General features: G+C 39.1%; 1 protein-coding gene across 2 annotated transcripts in view; it reads left to right on the top strand.

Annotated features, from left to right (window-relative positions):
* The window catches only part of ttll12 (tubulin tyrosine ligase-like family, member 12), a 61,418-nt gene extending 47,219 nt beyond the window's left edge, over positions 1–14,199 (top strand). The window contains exons 11-14 of one of the 2 annotated variants that reach the window (XR_003674400.1): positions 7,258–7,339; positions 8,691–8,759; positions 9,986–10,139; positions 10,839–10,966. Coding sequence is in view for 1 of the 2 variants with exons in the window: in XM_028451798.1 (XP_028307599.1) it covers positions 7,258–7,339; positions 8,691–8,759; positions 10,839–10,977; positions 13,894–14,045 (442 nt within the window). In the remaining variant the exon portion in view is untranslated. Of the gene's footprint in view, positions 1–7,257; positions 7,340–8,690; positions 8,760–9,985; positions 10,140–10,838; positions 10,978–13,893 lie in introns of those variants that run through there. The other variant, XM_028451798.1, reaches the window with a different exon arrangement.
* Positions 14,200–19,233: the final 5,034 nt, after the last annotated feature.

The raw sequence follows: 19,233 nt of genomic DNA on the forward strand, positions 1-19,233 counted from the left end.
TCCTGGTTATTGTCAACAATGCCATGTGCAATGCAGGCAGCCAGATAGGTGTCCATGACCACATCTCCAACTTTACGGAGGTCTCTGAAGGAAGTAGGCCCTGGGATACGGTATAAAAGGATGCGGCGATGGAACAGTTCAGCAGTGTGTGGGTTGAAGGCAATCATTGGAATGCGTCCAACGGTGTGGGCCATGCGATAATCGTGGGAACTGCGTCTTTTTTTTCGCAATTGAAAAGTCTTACCTGTGTATGTGAAGTGCTGAAATACATCTGGGTACACAATGTGTCGCATGTGTGGATGTAGAGGCATTGTTTTCAAAAAGACAGTCAGTGTAGTTGCAGGTGGTCCTGCGTCCAGTAAGTTGTGGAGAGCACCATCATCATTAAATGTGATGACCTGTTACTTCTCTAAATGAATTGCCAGCGTTTTTACGGGCGGTTTTTTTTGTTGGATGGGGAATTCATAGATTCGCTAGTAGGCCTCAAATGCAGTGATGTACCGACCTAACTCATAGCGCGTCACCTCATCGTATCTCAGTTGTTCACGGTCAGCCTCATCCAACCTCACAAGACATTGATCTGGACCCTTCTCCAAGTATTTGTACAAATACTTGACACTGGAGACAGGACAGACAATTTCAAGGTTAATGTGTGCATTGTATCGGAGCAGGAAGTATGGATTGAATGGCACCACCCACTCATTATTGACGGACACATTTATGCCCCCTCTGATTGTCTTTAAGATGGGAGAGCCAGGTGCATCTTCAGCTCATCTTCTGTACAGTGAATAAGAGTTGTCTGAGAAGCTTGTGGTATGTCTCAACTGTTTGGGGTAGTCCTTTGAACACTTTCTGTCAACCATGCATGGACTGTTACGATTCCATTGTCCACATGGGCCGTGAATCATATGTGATGTGACAATGTGATGTAGATGTGGATTTGTGACTTTGTTTGGAATCTCTGCAGATATGATGCGATCAATATCAGTGGAGGTCCTGGGTTTGTCACGTTGCACCATGGTGATGAGCATATGTATATGAGGAAGATGTCTTTTTTGAGTTTCTTTCACCATCACAAATGCATCCACATGTCCCAGTATGTCTCAGAAGGTCTGTGAAAAGAGCTTCCACCTTCATGTGGAATACTCTGGCAGTGATGTCTGTTCTTTGATGGGTCTGCTGACCTTCAAAAAGCGATCTTTTAATCTCAGCCCAGTTGGGGTTGCAAGTGAAGGTGAGGAAGAAGTCTGGTTTGCCTTTGACTGTGACCAAGGCCATGGTCGTACTTCCTTTGGCGTACCATGATCCATAAATCGTGGGGGGCAGTACGGTTAGGCGTCCCGGGATGAGCTCAGTGTCACTACTCAGGGCATCAACAATGACACTGTATTTTTTTGCCTTGATGGATTTCTGGTTGTGGCGAATCCAGTTGAGACAGTGTGATTCAATTTTAGCCATCATGTCACATACATACTGTTGTGTGAATTTTCCACCACGATGCAGCAAATTAAAGTGATGATCAGTGTTGCGCACTTGAAGGTGGAATTGGTAAAAGTTTGTTGGGGTGACACCTATCAGTTCAGTGTGGCATCCTTGAGAGCCCTGTGGCAGAAGAAGCACATATGATAACGGATCATATGCTGGATGAATGGCATCAATTTTCTGAAGTTGTCCTCCTCTGAGGTGAAGAGTGACGGCCAGCTTTCCAAATTGCTCAGTAGGAGTGGTTCCTGGAGCAATGACTGCAACATTGCTGTCCAGTGACGGAAGATTCACAGTGCCACGATGAAGGTCCCGACGGCGAGAGTGAGCTGTGAGGACAATTCTCAGATCAGCAGCAGTGTCATTTTGGTTCATGTACTCAATTGCTGAATTGAACTGTTGTACATATGGGTTGCACCTGTGAATGGCCTCTTGTGCTCTAAGCAAGAATTCTTCATTCAGATCACTGTTTGAGGCATGAGTACGGCGTAATTCCACTTCATGGGAAGGATCATGAAAGTAGATCTGAGCAAAGTTGGGCATTGAATCTGTTCAGGAAGGGGGCCAGCAATGAAATGAAAAACTTTTCCTTGTATTCGTATGCCTGGGTTGAAACCAGGAATAGCGATCTCCTTTATGCCAATGCTTGCCAAAGCATTGTTGTATTGTTTAGCTTTTTTAACAAAGTTTTGATTCACGAAAAGGTCCTTGATAGCATTTGGAGGCTGTGGTGGGATTGAGCCGGGTTTAGGATTAGTGGGATTATATGTGAGGTCTATTTTTCCAGACACGCAACAGAATCCTTTCCTCTCTTCTTTCCATACATAGGCATTGCAGTGTACGCATGTAGGGCACTTAAACAGTGAGGTGATACTGAGTGTGTGTGTGTGTGTGTGTGTGAAATCACCATAAATCTCCTCTTTAAAAAAGTCTGTCATCACACCGAGCAAGGTTGCAATTGTTTTTGCGTGCCTGTTCTACGCGTGCACGACGCATTTCTTGATGGCACGGCATCTCTTGCTTGTTGGTCCTCCTGCTGCTGAGGTGTTTCTGCTGCATGGCGTGTTACCTCGCGCGCAGCGTTGCTCGCCAAGTGATTATTACGTTCTTCACTCGTCTCTGCTGCACGGCGTGTTACCTCGCGCGCAGCGTTGCTCGCCAAGCGATTATTCCGTTCTTCATTCGTCTCTGCTGCACGGCGTGTTACCTCGCGCGCAGAGTTGCGTGCCAAGCAATTATTCCGTTCTTCACTAGTCTCTGCTGCACGGCGTGTTACCTTGCGCGCAGCGTTGCTTGCCAGGCGATTATTCCGTTCTTCACCTGTTTGAGCTGCACGACGTGTTGCCCCGCGCGCAGCGTTGCTAGCCAGGTGAGCATTTCGGACTTCAGGTGACTCAGCATCACATGCTTGGCGCATTGCCTCACGTTTCCGCTCTTTTTCTAGATGTCGATTTTTTGGCATGATACAACCAAAAGTGATTTGTAGAATAGTAATAGTAGTGCATGCGGCTCAGACGCTCCTCCCACCTCGCAAGTCCCTTTTGGTTTAACCCGTGTTTAGTTTAAAATAACATTTTTTAAACGTAATCACCAAAAAAGTCCAAAATAATGGATGCACACCCTTTGATTATGAGTAGTGTGAGGGTTGAGAGAACTGTTAGCTAGCTTCCCCCACCTCCTACTGAGTGAGCGAGTGTGAGAGTGTGTTAGAGACTGAATGTTAAATGCATAAAGCTTACCATTGCTCCAGGCGCAGGAGTTCCCGGGGTTAAATCCTGGTTTAACTCCTTGGTTTCTGCTTAATATTCTATTAAAAAGTGAAAAAGTACAAAAGTATTTGTCACCAGTTTTTTTAACTACTGTTATCAATCCAGAATCAAACCAGGTCAAAGATAGAAAATGTCAATGTTTTTTAACCACACAGACTACTGAAAAAACGTAGTTTTATGGAAATGCCACAAAGCTTGCTGACGGATTCTTACGAGACTACCTCAGGCACCATGCGATTAGCTTTAGCTTTCTTAACTATAAACATAACATACGTAGACGCATACTGCGGAGGGATGCGTCTCCAGCGCAGCCATCTTGCAACGGTGCCGGTGGAGGCAGCTGTGCATGGACATGTAAGGGATAAGTAGGTTGTTATAGCTGTAATGAAAAAAATGTTGACAGGCCGGACAGAACCGATGTTATGAGACCTAATAATAGGCCTGTTGTTAACTTGTTGTTGTTATGCTTTGCTGTTAATAAATAGTCTTTATTTCTTTTAAAATTATATGTGTATTATTATAAACACTTCAGCCACTGCTTGTTACAGAAAAACTTAACATTGACACTAAAACATTGTGCAAATATATCTTGAGTCACTGTCAATCTTTACTTCATACAAAACTACAGTACGCCAGTTAAGTCAACTATTCATCAGCATGCATGGCTATACTGTACAACCCCTCGACTAACAGAGAAAGTTGGTCACACCAGTGCCATCACTGGATAAGTTTGTGTAGAGCCCTGATAATAATAAAGATAATGATACGGATATAATATTAGTGAAAATAGTAAAAGTAATGTTATTGTTGACGTAGAGACCAAGCGATTGTCCTGCTACACCTCACGGCACGGCAAGTGTTAACCCGCTGTCATAGCCTGGGCCCTGCTACAGAAGATTGTCACGGCTTCACTTTAACCCCACTTTTATGTCGACCCCCCCAGGTCACGTCCTCTCGCCCCCGTGGCAAGAAGGTGAGGACCGTCAATCCCTCTTAGGTTCAGCGAGGGAGAGATCCCTGCAGGGTTTACGGCCCTGTCACAAAACGAAGTCCGGTCTGACTATTCCTATACCGACCCGTAGGTCCTCTAGTACTCTGTCGCCTTCCTTCGGATGCTGGTCGCCTCAACCCGTTTCTTGAGTTTCTCTCTCAGTAATGTGCCTCAGCCAACTCCCTTTTTATCCCTAATATCTTATGAACTGACATATATTATTGCACTGAGCGTCTAGCCCTCAGGCAGGAATTTCCTAAAGGGTTTTCTCCTAATGATTACCAGCAGATCGAGTGATCAGTACTATGACTGACACTTACCAGAGGTCTAGGCGTAGGCTGTCTCGAAATACAGTGTCACCAGACAAAGTATAGAAGTCTTCTTTGATGTTTCAATTAATTGGTTTAATCAAAATAAAAATAAAAAATAAAAGAACAAAGGTATAAGTAAGCTCGCAGGCTTAAAGGTCTTCAATCAATCAATCAGCAACAGGGTCCGTGTCTCATGCAAGAGTGCTGCCCTGACATACAAAAACATTTGGTTTACACAGTTTTCTGATGGAAACTTCTACGTCACTTGTGGTTAAGAAGCTGCACGCGCAAGCAAACCTCAATGGGTAAATATCAACACCCCTCCTTTTCTGACCACAGAGTCAAACTGGCTAAAAGCAGTTGAGAGGTGGTTTCCAACTTTTGGGTGTGGTTCTTGGCCTTGCTAAGTAGGTCATGAAGCAATGCAACATTTCTATATGTCCATATTGTGCAACAGTTATAATCATAATAATAGTAATAATTGCAATAACAAAATAATGTAATGTGCTAAAAACTATTAATAATAAACAAAATTAAATAATACAGTTGTAGTACGATTAGGTGGAGATAATAATAGTGAAAATAGTAATAATAGTAATGGCTATAATAATAGTAATAACAGCAATAACAAAATAACCTAACCCTAAAATACTGTAATGAATACCAGTAAATAATAAGGTAATATGATAATTTAGCAATGCTAATACAATGGCAATAAATATGATGATGATATAGCAATGCTAATGATACAATGATAATAATATGGATCTAGCATTAATAGTGAAAGTAGTAATGGTAATGAAAGTAACGTTATAATGATATTAATAGTCATAATTCCAATAACAAAATAATGTAATATGCTAAAAACTATTAATAATAAACTAAATTAAAATAAACCTAAAAAAAAACTAACATTGTAATGAATACCAGTAACTACAAGATAAAACAATAATAATAAAGACTAATATTTATTCACATCATTCATAGCTCCGTCGACTACGTGTATAACCTCGAGCACCATGTGATAAGCTTTAGCTTAGCTTTCTTAACTGCCGACATTAGAAGTATGTGCACGTTTAAACGGACTTTGCGGGTTTTTCCGGGATGCCCTGGGAGCTATAAAGGGCTTGAGTACTCCATGTATAACCTCGAGCACCATGTGTTAAGCTTTAGCTTAGCTTTCTTAACTGATGAGTAGCAGTTGATTCACAGTTCATCTGTTTCGCCTTCAAAATGGATACCGGAAGTCGTTTTCCCGTGTTTGAGAAGCTAATGATAGCATGGCGCAGGAGGAAGTGGAGGAGTGGCCGCACTGGCCGCACACGTGACTCTTGCTCGCGTGAGGAGCTGTGTAGTAAAATAGATATAGATGGTGTGCTAGCGCCCCCTCACACCCTGAGGTCAAAAGTTGAATAGGTTTCATTTCGGGGCCGTCCAGAAGTGAAATAAAATGAAAATAAACATTTTGAAATGACCAAATTACTCCAAAATAACAGATGCACGCACTCGGGGTATTTGGAACCCGTTGACCGAGTTTCAGGTCGAACTTGCACCGCGTCGGGGAGATATTTGCTCCACACACACACACACACAGACCTTGAACTATAGTATAGATATGAAAAGCTCTGTCCAATAGGCAAACTAGAAAAATTGCACCCTTTTTTTATTGTATTTACGTTTATTTAAATCATGTTTCAGAACTTTAATAAATTGAACACACAAATTGATTCACTTGTTGATTCTGGGAATCTCTAGAGTCGTGACGTTGAAGCATCTCGAGAGAAATTTCCAAGCCTAAAATAAAACGGAACCCTAAAACAGACATCATGCTAATGTCTCGGCAAACCTCCCCCTTCACTTATTTGGATTTGCAGGCCATGTGTTGGCTCTCGCAGTGCTTTTCATCACTCAGCAGTAGAAGCTTATAACACGATCATGGGATCATTTAGACAAGTGTTTTTCAAATGAGGGTACGCAATGGCACTACAGGAGGAGACAGAGATGGGGGTTTGAATAGTTTCTAGTTAAAAATGATAATCACGCAAAATATTACCAGCAACTCCCAAAACGACAAAAACACACAAAATAAGAGAAAAATATACCGAATAATAAAAAGAACAAACAACAAAATACACAAAAACACACACTAAGAGAGAATACCATTCCCAGCCACCCACAAAATGACACAAAAGACACAGTAAATGTTAGAAAATTACACACTGAGACACAATCATTTAAACAATACTAACACACAAAAATGACAACAAAAACACACAAAATAAGAGAAAAATATACTGAATAATCAAAAATAACAGATAAGCAACAACAAAATACACAAAATGACACCAAAAGCATACAAAAACCAACAAAATGATCTTGATTAGAACATAAACTGAAAATACAAGGACCAGTCTTGGTCCCACATCAGGAGGGAGAGGACTGGAAATAATAAAAACTATAGAAATTGTGTTTTATTCCACTTATTTACAAAATGAGATTATTCAAAATGTGTCATCACTCAATCATTCCATCATTATGCTCTATAGTTATTTTTTCATAGTTTTCTGAGCAAAATGTAGTTGTCGGACATAAGGTGGTACTTGATTCAAAAGTAAGAGAAAGGGGGGTACTTGAGTCAAAAAAGTTTGAGAACCACTGTTTTAGACGAGTAACTCACTCCTTATATTTGTGTTGTTCTACACAGGCACTTTTCCTTGAACCACTTTGATGATTACCAAAGGCACTTCACTGTCATGAACTATGCTGAGGGGGTGGAACTTAAGCAGGTACTGTATCTGTGCTTTGGTGTGGTTGATGTTCGCATTCTATTTACCCACAGCTGCTCTAACGTTTGTTAGCTGATCAGCTCTTGTTTATTTGTTTTGGTATTTAAATCATTTAATATTGATACAACATGGGTGTATGAAACCAACCTGTTTCCTGTACTCAGCTCACATTCCCAGCTAGTTGGTGAATGTGACAAGTTTTGAAAAAAAGTCAAGACAAAAAACACTGGCAGATACACTGACAGAGATCTAATCAGTCAATCTGGGTTACTATCTGAGGTTTGTCTAACATAGTGTGAAGGAATGCATAGTCAGCAAAGGAGAGGAAACGGAAACCATATACTGTTATTGTGAATAGTCAGATGAGTTTCCATGCTTGCTGGGGAAGAGCAGAGCACAGTCTGTGTGCTTCTGATTCTAGTTAGTGCATACTAAGCATAAGTATTTATTCTTTTCCTCTGCCTAAAGGGATCACTTAATCTGAAGGTACAGTATGCTCATACTACCCTTAAAAGTCAATGTATCACACGGAAAGGTGTCAACCTATGGAACGATTTAGATGAAAACGTGAAAAGTTCTGCTAGTCTGCAGATATTAAAAATAATTTATAAGAGAAGTGTTCTGGAGAAATATGCAAATCACATTGGACCATAGCTCTTTTTAAACTGTAGGTAACCCCGTAATATTTGTAAATAATATAAATGCTATATCATAAACACCAATATAATGCATGTATCAATGTGTAGTTTGTGATAATTCTGTGTGATGTCAAAATGTACTGAAATGCTTTTCTCTACTTTTCTCTTGTTGATGTTGCTATTTGTATATTTGTAATAATTATATAAGGGGTAGGCGCCTATAAGCTTTCTTGCTTTTGAGCTTTCATTACCATCTAGTGATGTATCTTGTGTTTTGTAAAAATTATGAATGTGAATTGCTCAAATAAACTAAACTAAATTTTACCAGTTAAAGGAATGCTGGCAATTGAGCTGTGTAGTGATTTAGGAAGTAAACGGATGAAGCGGCAAAGTTTAAATTTTTTTAAAGCTGCTAGAGATATTTATTTATTTATTTTTATCAGATATAAAGAGAGAGTATAGGTTTCAAAGATCATTAGCTTGAAAAAAGTAAGATGTAAAATGTTAAAATTGGTGCTGGAAAGTTGTTTTTATCTCTATTGTGAACATTAAGTGTTTTTGATTGCTGCATTTTAGTTTAGTTTCATTTACACTTTTAAGGATTTTCAAGGTGATTTCTTGGTGTTAAACATTTGTAGCTACATTTATCTGTTTACAGATGGTAAATATTTCACATTTCAAGATCTCATGAGCTGTTGACACTTTGTCTCTAGGTGCACTATGACGAATTCATCTCCATGTTTGAAATGCAGTACCCAGACTACACATGGAAGGAAGTGGAGGTTAGTGTGTGTTTTCAGATGTTTCTCAAATAGGTAAACACATGTATATAACCTGCATCCGTGTGACTAGAAATATCCACAGATGCAGGTATTGTATGTTTGAGGCTCTTTTTGCATATTACTGATAATCATTTGAAGATGGGATACTGACTAAAGTGGGTGTAATCGTGTATACTGTATGTGCTGGTGCTTATTATTGAATTGGGAAGCCCTGAGCTCCGGCTTTTAGCTGTACTCAGTTTCTGTGTAAATCAGGCAATACATCTCAGATTGTCTCAGTGCCACTGATAGTTGGTGAACTAGAGCTGTCCCATACTTTTTTTTAATTTGTTTTTTCTACGATTAATTGAGCATTTTTTTTTTTTTTTGTTGATTAATCAACTAATCTAATTTGTTTTTTATTTAACATTACTTGATCAATGCTACTATAGTTATACAATAAGGATCTCAAACCATCTCTTGTTAACATTTCCACATTTATTAAGCATTTCTTTATTTAAATACTTGTACTGCTTTGCCGGTCATTGCACAAGAAAAGTATATTAAAATAACCCCCTGGGCTGTGCAAAGTCTGGATTTTCTATTGAAATAAATCTTCAACACTGGTTTGTTAAGAGGGGAAAACACATGAATATTCACAGTAGGACATCAGTTTCAGCAAAATTCAGTCAATGCCATGCATGTATTTATATTAATATCTATATATACTGTATGTAACTTAAAAAAATCACAAAATTAGTATCTTAAATTTAATTAGTATTAGTAAAATCAATTGACCTCTGAGATGTCTATAGTATATATAAATATACTGTATATATATACCTTTTTTTTTTTTTAAAGCAAAGCATGTTTTGTTATTGCAATAAAATAACTGAATTTATTTTATTGTATAATTGTGACCATCACCAGCCCTCCCTATGGAATGGTAAAAAACACTTTAATTTAGGGAGAATATAAAAAGAGAGGGCAGTGTTACACCTAGATGAGGGGGAAGGGAACTATTATTTTAAATTGAGAGATTACTTTAGAGTGAGAGTGAGATGTGAAGTTGTAGTAGTTCATATTGTGCTTATTGTGTTCACTCAAGCCAGTCTGGTAACAAGCATGAAGCTTGGGTATAATGGTGGTGGCTGTGGACAGAGGGAAGGAGTGAGTGGTTATACCTAGAACAGGTATTTAGGATCAACATGTCTAAGGTTAAGCCTAGTACAAGTTTTATCCCACAGCCCATTGTATGTGCAAGAACCGCTACTGCAAACCCAAGCGCCGCCCTGGGCCCGAAGATGCGGCCAGGCCAGCAGTAAGAGCAGGGGCCAAGGAACCACAGGCCACCCCCCCCCCCCACGGCCGAGCAGCCCCCTCAAGATCCCAAGCTGAGAGGTAGCCACCGGCTGTCGTATATTAAAACAAAACATTAACTCGTGGATGTTTAACGGCAACAGGTCTCTAAATTGTGGAATTTTTATATTAACCGGTTACATCATGACATATACCGGTTCCACTATATTAAAAACTTGTCCATAGTACTGCAGGAAGCAAACGATGGTAACGTCAGTAGCAATGCATTTATGCAACAAGTCAGCAGTCTCGTTGCTAGAAGGAAAAAAAACATTCTGTATCAATGCTCGATAACCATACACTCCAAGGTGGGATAGGAAATAATACTTGCGCTGTTTTGTTGCCATCCTGACAGAGCGCTCCCGGGTGTTTTCTTTTCAAATGTTCATTTATTACGGTCGTACTTGTGTGGTATGCCATATGGTTTATGCATTGTCGACGTCACTGGAAAGTTGAAGAGTGAAACACTTTTGAAGGCCGTGTGTGGGATTTCTTTGCCATGTATTGCTCCTTGGTACTCGCGCTGCTCCCAATGCTGGTGCCGATGCCATTATTGTTGACGAGAGATCCTTCTACGTCCTAAACATTTGACGGCTTAGCGGTTAGATTTCTATTGCATTGCCGTCACCACTGGACTGCCGTAAGACAACCTATAGTGTGTTCAGTGCACTTTCTGTCCTCCCCTCCTCAGGCATTACATGTCTAAAACTGCACCTTCATCATGGTTATTTTCTCTCACAGGGTGATGTGTTTAAAGCTTTTAAAGAACTTTTCCAAGCAGCAACATCTCGACCAGCTCCATATGGTATTTGTGCGTACCCATCATCACGGGCCATCTACGCTGTCGACCTAATGCTGAAGTGGAGCAAGGCACCAAATGGTAAGCAAACAACTGTTTTATTACTAGTGAATTGCAAGCCAACATATCCAGTTTAATTTTGACTAGTTGAACTTTGAACAAGAGCTGTCAGAGCACAAACATCCGCCAAGTGCCAAATATCCTCTTTGACAGATATTTGGAGGAATTTCATGATCATTCACACTTTAAAGGCTTGGAAGAAATTCATATCCCATTAATAACCATACAGTAGGTCCAAAGGTATGTGCAACCCGGTTTTTGAAAACTACCAATTAAATGTGCATCCGGATCCGGTAGAGAGGAAACTCAATGGAGTAATCAAGGAACTAACCCAACGTAACGGAGTGAAATTTCATAAAATTCAGTCTATTACTTTGCTACTGATTTTTCAAACTGATCTAGAATCAATATATTGATTTGGTTTTGCTACAAAGTGTAATGGAATCTTCCATGGCCTAAGACTTATCTTGGGTTAAAATTTTGTCAAAATCTGTAAATTGCTTGACATAATCCTGCAAATAGACAAATAAATAAATGCTGTATTAAACATGTATGTGTTAAAAACAATGTATAATCAGATGTATTATTACCTTCTTGGCAGAGGTAATTGATGTCTACAATTTTATTTTCACTAATATCAGTGTTAATTTGACATCAACAGTTACTTTATCAATGTTAGAAGAGCTTGCCAGCAAGGTCTTTTAACATTTAATAAGCCAAATCAGCATTATCAGTACGCATGCGCGATTCCCGGGTCAATATATCCGGGTCAGAGTTCACGACTACCCAGCGTGTCAACAAAGCCCCTGTCTAGCGGAACAACCGGCTACTTATACGGACTTTTAGGCATTTACTTTGCTTAAGGTCGTTTTAAGGCAATATGCCAGGGTCCCATTGTTCAGTGTGTGGCTGTTCCAGCGGTACACGTGGGCTTAATACGTGGATGAAAGAGTTTTGCCCCGTTCACGAGTGCAATAAAGGAACCTCACGATGTATATGCGACCCGCCATACGTACTCATCCCATTTCCTACTGAAAGAAAAGATCCAGAACGTCGTGCCGAATGGATTAAATCAGTAAGTTTGACATATACTGTACTACATTAAAGCTAACTAGTAAACTAGTATATAAATATTATATTGTGGTGTACATGTTAGAGGTGTCTCTCACCCAGCAGGTTTCGGGGGTTTGTTGGCGTCCTTTTCTTTCTCGCCACAATATGCCCGATCCCCCCAGGATCAACTGTCAACATCGATCTCGAGCAGAGATTTATAATCAAGGTTGACAGCCTCTCGTTCCTGCTGTTTTGTCAAAACTATAGGCGCTTTTTGAAATGACAATGCCCAAGCGAGGGCCACCAGTTCTTTCTTCCTCTTCTTTTAAAACATCCACTTTACAACGCTCAAAATATTCAATATCTTTGTCAGACTCGGCCATGTTTACGTTTTATGATACGAGCTAGGCGGGAGCTGGGTAGTCCTGACCTTTGACCCGGACCAGCATGCTTTGCGCGCGGCGAGATGCTGAATCCGCTTCGATATGTCTTAAATCTGGAATGGCACTGTTTATATCTGAAATGAGAAGATACATTTTCACTAGTCACAATTAGGGTTGCAAAGGGGCAAATGATTTCCAGTACATTTCCACAGGAACTTAGAGGGTAGCTGTAGTGAAAAAACAAAAAATATTTAATGTATTCCAATAAATGAAATATTTGAACCTTTTTCATAAATAACACATTAAAATGACTTTTAAGAATGCTTTTATACCTTGGGGCATGAACTATGGAGTCGGCATTTTGGACAGTATATGATGCACATTTGCTGTTTCCTGTTAGCTGTTGCTAGGCAACAGTGTTCTGTTGATGTACAGTTTCTGATCAATGGTGGTATAAAGCCAATTGCTACAAGAGGAAAAACCTCACAGAGATGTTTCTTTTGCATCTCTAAGTCAAATAACGACACTAAGTCAGCGTTAGCCAGACGATGGCTCCATCTATCTATACTATAATTCAAGGATGGTCTGTGTGTGCACGCGCATGTTTATTTTTGTTAGTTTGACGTTCACTATTTAGACCGGACAGACTTCACCTGGAAGTTATGAGGGGCAATGGCTGCTGTGTTCTCCACAGCACGTGTGTGAGAAAGAACCAATGGAGGAGATTAGAGTCCCAGGTAGAGAGTCTTACACATACGCCGATCAAGTGCGCTTCACTATCGATCGCTGTCTATGTGACATGCATGCAGGCGTGTACACGTGTGCAGGTATGCAAGTGTGAGTGTATAACGGACCACCATTTAGTCCGGTTACAGTCTGTATCGGACTGTGTCCATAGGCTGGTAGTGACTGTAGTGTTACGCTCTGAGTCAGATCTAAGCGTTTACATGTTACGTAGACGGTGCTACATAGTGATGGTCACCTGATTACTGCAGCTTCACTCACGACACTACTGAAACTAGATAAGTTTCAAGGGGAAAAAAATAATTACTGATATCTGTAAAGAAATGGATATCTGTGAATCAGTTTTAACTAGTTATGTTTTCACATGTATATATATTTGTAACATGTCATAATAGTTTTACAATTATCTTAAATCAACATTTTTGTCAAAATGTAATTTTGATTGTCAACTAAATTGAGACCAATAAGGCCTGCTGAGTAACTGATAAAACTGCTTGTTGTTGTCAGTTTCATATATTTACAGTATATTTTGCAGAACAGTGAGCTTTTCATTAATCAACACCATGTGTTCAGGAGGTTCTTAGCCACTGAATCAAGCAGTGGAATCAATTTACCAACCTCCCATAATTAGTGGACACACTTTATTTTTTAAACGTCTGTGTATTACCAACTAGTATAAAACTCCTGAAGCTACTTTTGTCAATTGGCTCACATCAAACTGATTATTTCCCACACTGTTGTGTTTTGTATTTGTCAGGTGATATCTTCATGCAGCCTCAGATCTTAGAGGTGAACTTCAGTCCAGACTGCACACGGGCCTGCCTCTACCATCCTGACTTCTACAACCACATGTTTCAAACTTTGTTTCTGGACGAGCCTCAGGACTGTCCTGTCACTCAGATCATATAAAGACCACCTTTGCACTGCTTTTTCCTTCTTTTCTTTTACTGGAAATTATATTCTAACACATCAGTTAAGCTTATATTGACTCACTCTTTCATTTATGGTCACCAATTTATCAGGAATTCATGCACAAGTGAGAAGAATAAAGATATTGAAACAAGCTTTTTATGTTATTCTTATCCACAATATTCTGAGTACCTTTGTAGCATTTTCTTTTTAACCCTACGAGAGGGATTCCGGAAAAAAATGTGATGCATTATAGTGAAAGCAGGAACAAATTGACCTGACACGAACCAAGATAACACACAAAAACCTTCTTTTTCAGACAAATGGTGATTTTTATTTTATTTTTATTTTTGCAAAATATGCTAGTTTAAGGAATTAAGAAAACTTTGTTTGAATTTGGGTTGGTTTGGAGCAGGGGTATTCCCTTTAAACAGCCAACTGACTGACAAGGACAGGCAGCCTATAACAACGCCAAACTGACGCCAACTCACCGACAAAATAAATTTAAACAGACCGCTGATGATAACGGAGAACTGTGCTCAGAAAGTCAAGGACAGATACACCCGCCCACTGACCAACTTGAACATAACTTGCACTTGATCACACACGCCTTTCGAGACGTAACGACACAGACACACAAGGAGTTAAACGGACACGGAGCAGGAGAGAGGCACAACACACCATAATGATCATACTCTCACACACTGATGTACATTTCATAGACAACATCTTAACGCACCCAGCAGAGGAGAAAAGAGGCAGAAAACCTCATGAATACCTAGAGGAGGGAGGCTGCTACCTTTTTTTTTTTGTTTGATAATGTTTACCTACATTTTTTTGTGGTTCATTTTTTTCTCACTTTTCATGGTTTTGGCCAATGAGCTTCGACTCGGTGATTTGACAAACGCTACTTCAGGATGTGTGTTTTTATCATTGGAAAAAAAGATGGACCTGGCCGAACACATTGCACGAGAACTGAACTGTGGCCAGTTTTGGGAAAGTTCACGTTCTACTTAAACTACTTCAAAGTTCAGTTAATGAATTTTAACATGAACTAGTTTAGTTCATAGTTTTGTTTTTGTTTTTCTAATATGTTGCTGAAAGCTATTCCTCTAAGAATTCTGTTATTTCCCCATTCAGTCCACAGTAGTAGCAGCTGCAACTTTCACCCCGACAGTAAATTCTCAAAAACAAGAGGTTGTGGGTCCATGATTGAACAAGCAAGGACCACATTAAGGTTATCTGCACTCAGCAGGGTGGTTAAGGGGTGAGCAGCCATCGCCTTGGTAGCCACTGTGATTAGCAAGATATAAAGGAAGAAGAGTAATTAAAAATCAAGTTTTAATGGTTATAGAGGTCATCAGCCCAGACACTCGATTGTTTTTTGCAACCCTCCGCATGTCCTGATGACATTAGTGGTTGTAAAAGTATGAGAGTTGTGATTTTTGACCATGTGAACAGTGATGTAAAAGCTCAGGTAATATTCAACTTGTTTGTCACACTACATCAGTCGCATAAATTGTATTGTTTAACATTTATGTATAATGGTGCTCTGGTGTTAACACTTTATGTGATGTGTATGAACTTCAACACAGGGCATGCTAACAATGCCTAACAATAGCCTGATGGCAAACATGTTTTTAAGTTTTGTGGGACGCCTCTGTAATCCATTTATTAGCACTTTTGACTAGTGATTGTTGAATGACTGGTATTTGACGTATTTATATGGAAATGCTGCTCTATATTACCATTTTTTCCTGTGTTGTTCCAGAAAGCCCACAATACATCCACTTACTATTTAAACAGGGATTACCACATGTCTTCACAGATACCATCTGTTTAACATTTAAGCTTGAGGGGCACCAGGCATAGAGGGCCCCAGTAATCGAATGATTACTTAGGTTGTTTTTCTCCAATCTGAAGCAGGATATTTTGAATTAAATGTATCAAGGCTTCAAGGACAGCTTTACAGATTTTATATTATTCCCTTGGAGTACAGATCAACAAAGCTTTTATGATCCAACAAAACACCACTACTGTCCATCAAGTCAGGGACACTGTGAGGCTGGTTCTGGCCGCTGTGTAAGTGGTCATGTAATCAGGACACGTCGGTTTGTCTGTCAACACCCTTCAAAACTTGGAGAAAAGGTAATTTACTTTTCTTGTATATTTATCTAATGTGTGTGTTGTATCTTATGGTGTGGATGATGATGATGACAAAAAGGTGATGTGAAAGAAGTCTTCGGGACAACTGATTGGTAAATAATAGGCAGTTTATTAATACAATCAGAGTCTAGGACAGGTTAAGAAAAGTGAGAGCTGCGGCCGGATCGTTGCAAACTCTGCCTGCAGGGAAAGCAAACCGCATATATATTCTCCAAATACATAACTCCAAAAATAGCTCATTACCCTATGGGGAATCAATTTACTCTGGACAATATACAGAGGAAACAGTCTATCAATCAAATTGGCACTTGAACCAGTATACAAGCCTGTCCAGCTCCAGCTTAATCATTTATACTAACGCAATTATGTCATACATCTGGTATCCTGTTGTACGGAATCAGTATGTCTTACTGCACACATCGAACAGCAGAATAAACATCCTCTTCACCTAGGAGAGCTACACATCATGTTAGTGTCACTTCACATGTCCATAGCCCTAAAATTTACTGCACAAATATAGAGTCTGGAATATGATGTTGTTCCCACATTATAATAAACAGTCTGAAATTCTTATGGAAAAAATGAGGGTATTACTTAAATCAGGGCCTATAGTTCATACGTCACTCATATGCATTTTTGGCTTGAGTCAATTTCTTTATTCAGAAAGGGTATAAACCTTTAATAAGCACAATAAAGAGGAACGTAATACACCTCGTGCAATAAAAGGGGCTCAAGAGGATTTTTTTTGTCACCCAAATCTGTGAGTTACAGAATATGACCAAATTGCAAAAGGTGTATTTTATATAATAAATCAAATAATCAATAGACTAATTGATTACTGAAAGAACAGTTTACTGCAGCTTGACTCTCCTCGTCCTTATAGGTAGTCTACACTATACGATTTCTGCTGTTGTATAAGAATAACTTAAGTCACATAGCACGATGTGGCATTTATAGACTTCATGTTCACACTGCGATGGGATAATCGTTGAATCTTAACTACGATGCCGCACAGTTAGCTGCTAAAGCTAACTTGCTTGTCCGTTGATATCTTTATATTCTGTTTTGGTCATATTTTTCAATCTGTTACGATTTTTCGATCCGCTATTAGGTTTTTTTAACAATAACGTCACAGTATTTGCAGCGGAACTGCCAATTTAGTACATCAACTCCAGGCCCAACACTTCGAGCAATCCGCCATTTTTATTTCTCGCTTTTATTTTGTAGTCCAAGCTCAAGGATGCCGAAGTTACGAGAGGATAATTCAAAATGTTCGGTTGTTGGATGTAGTAACCCACACGCTTCATTACACCGTCTCCCAGCATCAGAACCTTTTCGAAGTGCCTGGTTGAGTTTTATTTTTCACAGAAATGTACCCACATCTGTGGGTAAGATCATTTTTGTGGACGCGAAGCACTTCAATGATGACTGCTTCTGCAACCTCCACCAGTATAAAGAAGGATTTGCCAAAGACTTTGTCCGATTGAGGGTTCAATTCCTTCTATCTTTGGAGACGACGAACAGAGCACTTCGGTAAGCTGTAAATAACGCTAAAAAGTGTGATGATAAGACGTCCCTGTCATTGTTTTGTTAGCATTAGCAGTTGCACCGTCTTCAGACTTCATATGTTAGCGCTGTGTGCTCGTTTTAGATCCCTGATGATATGGCCTACGTGATTTAATTTAAGTTTAAGTTTTCATTAGTCATTTCATTTTGCCGTTTTTGTCTTTGAAAAGACTGTATTAAAATGCATTTCGTGACGTTAGCTTGGTGCTAGCGTTAGCTCGGTGCTTGTGTTAGCTCACTTGTTAGTGTTCTGCAGGTTCATCATCTTCATTTTCATCTCGCTCCGCTGGGTCCGACTCTGGCTCAAACATGTAAGGCTGGATGGACAAGTCTTCTGTTGTTGACATTTTGTAAATAACCTCTGAAAAAAAGTTTATGCGCCGCTACATAGCCATATCTCTTCTATCAAACTACAAAAATGGCCGAGCAGGGTGGAGTTGAACCGAATGTCACCTGAAGAGGGGGCGGGGTATGGAGTGTCTCATTTGCATTTAAAGAGACCACACCAAAAGGAGTTGCTCTCAGAAGCACATCAGAAAAGGGGTAGAAAAGGGGTCTGTGGAGCTATAATAATGAGGAATTCAGACCCAAGCATTGCAGTTCCGCTTTATATAGACCACAACTGTATGATTTATATGTAAAAAGGAAGGATTTAAAACCATGATATGTCCCCTTTAAGTTCAACATTTAGATTTAACATTTAGATTTAATGTTTATATATAAGATTAAGCATGTAGATATAATATATGACATTTAGATTTAGATTTAAACATTTAGATTTAACACATAATATTTACATTTAGATTTAAAGATTTAGAGTTAACATTCAGATATAAGATTTAGCATTTAGATATGATTTATAACATTTAGATTTAGAATTTAGATTAAATATTTAGATATAGATTTAACATTTATATTTAAATATATAGATGTAATGCTTTTTTAACCTCTATATATGTGTTTAAATGTTGAGTTAAATGTAGGAAAATGTGCTAAATATGAGAAAAGTGAGATAAATAATGAAAATGTGTACACTTGACACCCCATAATCTAAACCCATTAACGTGTGCATTAAAGCATGTCAGTGGATTATCCCCTGCTAAACTAGATTAAAGCAGTGTTTTTCAACCTCCATCTTTTCATTGAAAAAAATCCCAAGGCACATGAACAACCAAAAATGTTAAAACAAAACAAAAACAAAACAACAACTTTGTAACCAATATTGGCAATATACAGTAATTCTCATAAATGTGTCTTGAATAGGAGTCAAACAAACACAAAGAAAATAGTTTTTATGTTGTTTCATATTTCTACTTTCTAAAAAGTGCAATTAACAATCTGCACAAGTGTTTTTAATGGGAATCAAATTAACAATAGCAACAACAAAAAAAATCTATTATGATATTTAATATTCATTTTGCCAGCAGAAGATGAATGGATGGATATCGGTATTTAT

Source organism: Gouania willdenowi, chromosome 6 (genome assembly GCF_900634775.1).
Source record: "Gouania willdenowi chromosome 6, fGouWil2.1, whole genome shotgun sequence".
Lineage (NCBI taxonomy): Eukaryota > Metazoa > Chordata > Actinopteri > Blenniiformes > Gobiesocidae > Gouania > Gouania willdenowi.